The sequence below is a fragment of the Merops nubicus genome, unplaced genomic scaffold (assembly GCF_000691845.1).
Source record: "Merops nubicus isolate BGI_N331 unplaced genomic scaffold, ASM69184v1 scaffold18799, whole genome shotgun sequence".
In the NCBI taxonomy this organism is placed as follows: domain Eukaryota; kingdom Metazoa; phylum Chordata; class Aves; order Coraciiformes; family Meropidae; genus Merops; species Merops nubicus.
Genome location: NW_008630450.1, coordinates 6,338 through 13,172, shown reverse-complemented (window position 1 = coordinate 13,172; position 6,835 = coordinate 6,338). Strand labels below are relative to the sequence as shown.

Here is a 6,835-nt window from a genome sequence, read left to right as displayed (position 1 = left end):
AAGTTGAGATCCATCAACAACTACAACCCCAAGGATTTTGACTGGAACCCGAAACACGGCCGGGTTTTCATCATTAAGAGTTACTCGGAGGACGATATCCACCGGTCCATTAAATACAACATCTGGTGCAGCACGGAGCACGGCAACAAGAGACTGGACGCCGCCTATCGCTCCCTCAGCGGCAAGGGCCCCGTGTACTTGCTCTTCAGCGTCAACGGTAGGGTTTTTTTTAAATCTGCTGTGGACTACAACACGTGTGCGGGGGTCTGGTCCCAGGACAAGTGGAAGGGACGGTTTGATGTCAGGTGGATTTTTGTGAAGGACGTTCCCAACAGCCAGCTCCGGCACATCCGTCTAGAGAACAACGAGAATAAACCAGTGACCAACTCCAGGGACACTCAGGAGGTGCCTCTGGAGAAGGCTAAGCAGGTGTTGAAAATCATTGCCACCTACAAGCACACCACCTCCATCTTCGATGACTTCTCACACTATGAGAAACGCCAAGAGGAGGAGGAAAATGTTAAAAAGGTAACTCGTTTGTCTGTCTGAGTGAAACCCTGCGTGGCAGGAGGGACTGAATCCAGAGGGGGTGGATCCGTGGGCTCGTGAACGAGCTTGGTGCCTTTTGGCTAGCTGTGTGCCCCAATTTGGGGGCAGATGAGGTTTGCCCACCCCCTGCCTGCCAGCCACTGCCCTTCAGTGGCCCTAAGTCGCAGCCTTCCCCGAGGGCTGTTTTCTAAATGGAACTTATTGTCAGCTCCTGGGCAGGAGCAGTTTGAAGGAGATCAGTGGGAGGTTTGGGGACCAGGTCTTTGAGCAGCCTCCTTAATCCACCTCCTACCTAAAGTGGGGTCAGCGTGACAGATGTTTCCCACCACTTGTAAAACCATCAGGAGGGGCAGTTCCTGTCCCTCCTCAGGCAATCTATTCCTCTGCTTAATTATTCTTCCTGCTAGAAGGCTTTGGCTAATCTCCCTTGCTGCGTTTGAAGCCGGTGGCTCCTTGTCCTCTCTCTGGTGGCCACGGAGCAGGTTGATCCATCCTCCTCGGCCAGATTTGAAGCCTCTGGGTGGGCTGTCACCTGCATGGGCCTTGCCCAGCACTGTGCCACGTGAGCCACGCTCGCTGCTTGTCTCCATCATGCTGTCAGTGTTGGTTCGTTAATGGGAGGGTTGCTAATTGATACTCTTGCCCTGAATTCAGTGAGCGGTGGGTCTTGGTTCTTACTGGGTTACTTGCCTGGGGCTGACCCTCTCTATGGGGAGGTTTTGCCTGGGTAGCTTCAAATTGGTGTTAAACTGGGAGCTTGCCCAGTTTTCTGACCTTCTCTTTAGTTTCAGCCATGGGAAATTTTCCCCTCAACTGTTGAAGAACAGGCTCGGGAGCTGCAGCTGCTCAACGTGGCAGTGAATGCACTTTAATACATTTTTTTAATATATATTAAACTGGGAGCATTGTCTGTGTAAATGGCATCACCCATGCCCAGAGGTGGTCACGTTTTGCAGCTGATGCCTGGTGCTTGGGGAGAGTCTGTAAGGGAGGAATATGCTGCAAGGTGTGAACTTGGCTTCTGTGAGAACCTGAATGTTTTGTGCCATAACCTGAATATTTTCTGTGACTTCCCACCCTAAAATTGTTCTGCCTGGTCCCCAGCCTGTGCTGGAGTGGTGATTTCTCTCCTAGTAACCAAGGTTTTGAATGCAATCAGCAAGCCAGTGTGTGCAGGACATCCTGGGAGGTGGGATTTCTCCAGATCTGATTTTAGGGAGCACCAGGTTGCAGTGGGAGAAGGTGTGTAGGGGGGGGAAATGTTGCCAGAGGGCAGGGGAGGGATGGGTGGATGGATGGGAAGAGTTAATGCTGGGTGGATGTAAGCAGGGAGAGGGCAGAAGGAAGGGCAGGGGAGGCTGGGGGAGAAGTGGACAGAGCCGTGGTCCCTCCTGCTGGAAAGCTGCTGTGTGTTCACACTGTGTCTGAAAACCAGGACAACATTAAAAACGTGGTTTAGCAATTTTCTGAAAGCTCTCAGCTGCCTTTCCTCACCTTCCCTACTGCATTTTGAAGCCTCCTCTGCTGCTTTCTCCACTCTCTGAGACCTGGCAGCAGGTAAGGGTCAGAGGCAGGAGCTGGTGGATGGAGGTGATTCAGCGTGGCGCCCTGCTGCAGAAGCTGTTGGTTAGGAAAACATTTATCCTTTGAGAGGGAACTTAGTCATATGTCTGTGGAATTCACGGGCAAGGAGGGGACTCTTGCAGGTTGGTGTTTGCCTTTCACCACTGACTCACTCTTTGCTGTGTGCCCAGGGCCCTGCCCTGGGACATCCGGCCTGGGGGAGGTGATTGGTCTGGTCTCAGCAGCACTGTGGCCTCCTCGATGGCTCACTGACACAGCCCTGGAGATGCTTGAGGTTTCAGTGACTGCTCTTTCATGGTTTCATTCAGAAGCAGTTGGTTTTGCTCAAGGAGAGTTGTTTTTTGGGGTTTCCCCCCCACCCTGGAGTGAATGCCGATGGTTCCCCTGGGACTGTGGGTGGCAGAAAACCCCAGGCCGTGCTATGTCTGCCTTGTAGCATCTCAGGGAACCACCTGCATTAAAAAACACACCAGAAACCAGAGCTGGGGCACTGGGAAGTCGAAGTGCTGCTCTGGCAGCAGCCCGTGGTGCAGCTCCCTGCCTGTTGGTCTGTCAAGTTGCTTTTGTGTCAGGGAAATCCCTTTGCTACCAGCTCTTTGTCCCTGCCCCCAGCCTTGGGATGGTGGTGATACGTTCTGCATTCCTCTGCCTCAAAGCTGAAATGTCTCAAGGTTTGGCTTGTTCTGAACTTCTAGCAAGCTGCTGTTGTTTCACTTGGCTTCAGCTTGCCTGAACCTTTGTCTGATTTGCAGTTTGATTCCTGCTTCCTACCCGAGCAGATGGACGAGCTCTTGTGAAAGTCTGGGAAATCTTGAATATTCTTTTATACTTCTCACTGCTAGAGTCACTTCTTCAGAAGGCTCTAAAATAGTTCCAAGAAATCATATGAAAAATGCTTTGCTTAGTGTTTGTGCTGGTGAAGGGGGGTTAGGCAGTTGGATGTTGAAAATGCCAAAATCATGCTCTTGCTTTTGTCTTTTGCTGTTGCTTGTGCCCATCTTGTCCTTGGAGACTAAACCTCTTGTTTCTTTTGAGCATCTTGCTTTGCTCTAATGATGTAGATTTTGAAAAGATTTGGACACTCTCCTGACCCAAAATTACAAGGCTGACTTCAGTGACTCCTGTGAAGCAGTTCAGGACTTCTTGAAGCTCATAACAGCTGCTTTTGTGGTCAAACATGTCACCAACTTCTTCCCAGCAAGAACTGTTTTATCTGTGTTTAAAAACAAACAAGCAAAAAAAAAACCACAACAAAAATCCAGAGCCCACAGTAATTCACTTTAATTTCTAGGAATGTTGCAGTCACCTCACTGTGAAGATCTTGCATAGCAGTCTCCTTGCACAGGACCCCACCGTGGTGGGGTGGGAAGGGACCTCTGGAGGTGGTCTGGGCCAAGCCCAAGCTGAGGTGTACCAAAACAAAAGGTGTCATCTGCCACCTTGGAGCCATTCTCTCCAGCAGTGTGCTCTCTGTGTCTCAGCTGACACTGTCTGCTGGCTAAAGGATTACTCACAGTGGTGTCACAGCCCCCCCCTTAGAAGGGGTGATTTAAAGAGAAGCTAAGTGCTGTTGTATGAGCCCATTTGAAGCAGACTGGTTCACAATTGCTGTAAAAAAGAACTGCTTTCTGATGGGTTTTGCAAAGATCTTTTTTTTTCTTCTTAATTTGTAATCTCAGGGGAAAGCTCATTTCCTACAGGGTGGGCTAGCACTTGCCTCCCACTGTTGGACTCATCCTGGCTAGTGCTGCCTTTCCTTTGGCTTTGCCACATCCAGCAGGATGGTGTTGGTGGCTGTGAGGTTTGGTTCCCAGGTGTGGCACAGCCAACTGTGCCTCTGACAGCCAGGGCACAGGGATCTTTCCATCCCACCATCCCAAGGCTGTTTGCTCTTTCTGCTCCAAATCCTGGCCGTGGGGAAGCTCCATGATGGATGCATCAGGACAGAATTTCCTTGCTGCAAATACTCTCTGCTGTTCAGCAACACACCAGGCTCCTCTCTGTTGACTTCCAGGCCTTTTAAATCCTGTACGTGTGCTCATGCTTGTGTCTTTGCCCAGTGATGGAAGAAACAGAAACCAAACTTCTTGTTTTAGTCTTCTGGGACTGATGTGAGGAGGTCCCTGGTTTTAGGATGCCTATAAACCAGCTCTACAAAGCACTTGAGGCATTCTTAGATATTTTTGGTTGTGTTCTAGCTTTCTTTAGAGGCAGGACTAAACTGGAGGGGGAAGCTTTAGGTCTTCCTGGTGCTCTAATGTGTGTTTTCTGCTGTAAAACAAGGGACTTTATCTCCTCATCTGGTACAGGGGAGCAGCTGGGAGGCATTTCCCTGCAAGTGCAGTGGAAGTTGGGTGGTGAAGCAAGCTCCTTGCACTGCTCATAGCCGTCTCTCACTGTTAGGGTCTTGTTGGGGACCTGGCAGTGTTGGGGCAACAGTTGGACTCTATGATCCTAAAGGTCTTCTCCAACCTAAGCAATTCTATGGTTCTGTGATTCTCTTCTGAACTTGTTCCCAAACCCTCCTGATGTGGCTGAACCTTCCTCCCACCCAGGTTATCTTCACCTCTGCCAGGGGGTCTCAGCTCGAGCTGCAGAATACCCTGATCTGATCATTCTTATAAACACATTAATTGCATTCTTTAGGAACATACTCAGAGCTAAATTTCAAAACAGACTTTGTTCTTCCTGCAGCAGCTGAGGTGAAATCACATGTGTGTGGCTGGCAGGTTCCTGAGAAACAACGAGAGGGGCTGGTGCAGGAGATGATGTGGGCAAGGGGACAGCAGCAGTGGCTGCTGCTTTTCCCAAGCACTGCTGACCCTGAGGTTGATAGGTACCAACACAGGCGTTGTGTTTGGGGTGATTTCATTCAGAGCTGCTTCTCCAGAAGAAGCCTTTTTCCTTAGAAGGTGAGTATTGCTGGCCAGTTTGTTCAGGGCCAGCGTGAGGATGTGGTCCTGTGCAGTGCCCTGGATTTTCTCTCTGGTGCAGAAGGGCAGTGGGTCACAAGATGCTTCTGAAAGCTGATTAGGCTCCTGAGAAAGCTGCTGAAGTACACTGATGGGTGAGCCTTGGATGTATGCATGAAAAACACCTCAGGAATAGCTCTGTGCACAACGTTCCTCACTTGTTCTTAACAAAAATGGAACTCTGCAACAGTTGTTGTTTGGAAGAAGCCCTTTTTCTTCCCTTCTGTCTCCTGGAAAGTGTTATGTGGCAGGTGTTCATTTTGAAAGCTTCTTGTTCTGTACTATGTGATCCTTTCCTCTGCACTTACTAGAGTCCTCTCCTTTCCCTGGGTGTTCCTGGTAGTACCTGCTAGTGGTTGTAGTATTTAGGGCTCTGTGGTTAATGAAGCAGTGTCTGAGTGGTGCAGGAGGCTGGGCAGGGAGAGCAGTGCCACCCTGCTTTTGCTGCAGCACTTGGCTGGGGAACCTCTTTAACAAGGGTGATCATTGTCCAGGGTGGTGACTGGGATAGGTGGTGGCTTCTTGCTCCTTCCAGCAGCTGGCTGCCCAGGGAGAGGCTTCTTAATTGCCCCTGAGTCATGTAGTGGTGTGTTGGAGCAGGTAATACTGAAGTGTTTGGGTTTTGTCAGCTGTTCTTCAGCAAGAACTTGGAAATGAGAGATTGCATAGAGTCATAGAGTGGGTCAGAAGGGACCTTAAAGATCATCCAGCTCCACCCCCCCTGCCATGGGCAGGGACACCTCCCACCACAGCAGGTTGCTCAAAGCCCCATCCAACCTGGCCTGGAACAGCTCCAGGGATGGAGCATCCACAGCTTCCCTGGGCAACCTGGGCCAGGGGCTCACCACCCTCAGTGAAGAACAACTTCCTAATTTTTAACCTGTCTCCCCTCTTCCAGTTTGAAGCCATCACCCCTTGTCCTATTGCTACAAGCCCTTGTAAAAAGTCCCTCCCCAGCTTTCTTGTTGGCTGCCTTCAGACACTGCAAGGCCCCCAGAAGGTCTCCCTGGAGCCTTCTCCTCTCAGCTGCCCCAGCCCAACTCTCTCCTGCTGGGCTCCCAGCAGAGGGGTTCCCCCCTCGGGGCATTGCTGGGGCTCCTCTGGCCCCGCTCCAGCAGCTCCCTGGCTCTGCTGTGCTGAGGACTCCAGAGCTGCCCCAGCACTGCAGGGGGGTCTCAGCACTCCAGGTAAGATCTCTGCATCTCTGCTTCCATAGCAGAACTTTTTTTTTTATGAAAAGCACAGTGCTGGGCTGGTTTTGTGGTTAGCTGCAGAGCTGTTTCTTGTAACGTCACACAGCTTAGAAGACTTAGATGAAATCTGCCTAAAACTCGTGTCTTTTGTTTCTAATTTTGGGGGCAAAGAAACCACACTATTGTAGTTTCCTTCCTTCTGTGTATCTGCACACCCGGGGAGGGCTCTGTGCTCTCACTCTGTTGTTTGTCCCCTGATGCCATCTCCTGTAAAATGCCTTCAGAAAATTTCCCATCATCATCTGCAGACATTTAAGAAATCCCATAGTCCTCATCACCAGCATTTTGGCTGTTGTCAGCCAGCCCAATTTTAGGTTTGAGTGCTATGATCTTGATAGTTTTAAACGAGGGGGGGAAAAAAAGGTTGAAATAGAAAACTGTCCCCTGGTGAATGCTGCTTTGTGCTCCCTTTCACGTGGCAGTAAAATGAGGGGACACACAAATGGCTACAGGGAGCGTTGGCTCTTTCCCCGGAGC

At 50.4% G+C, this 6,835-nt stretch overlaps 1 protein-coding gene across 1 annotated transcript in view; it reads left to right on the top strand.

Annotated features, from left to right (window-relative positions):
* Positions 1 to 6: 6 nt before the first annotated feature.
* LOC103779681 (YTH domain-containing family protein 2-like) overlaps positions 7 to 6,835 on the top strand; it is a gene marked incomplete at its 5' end in the record, with an annotated part of 12,818 nt that continues 5,989 nt past the window's right edge. Inside the window, one exon of the mRNA XM_008947326.1 lies at positions 7 to 528. Coding sequence (XP_008945574.1) covers positions 7 to 528 — 522 coding nt within the window. The remainder of the gene's footprint in view (positions 529 to 6,835) is intronic.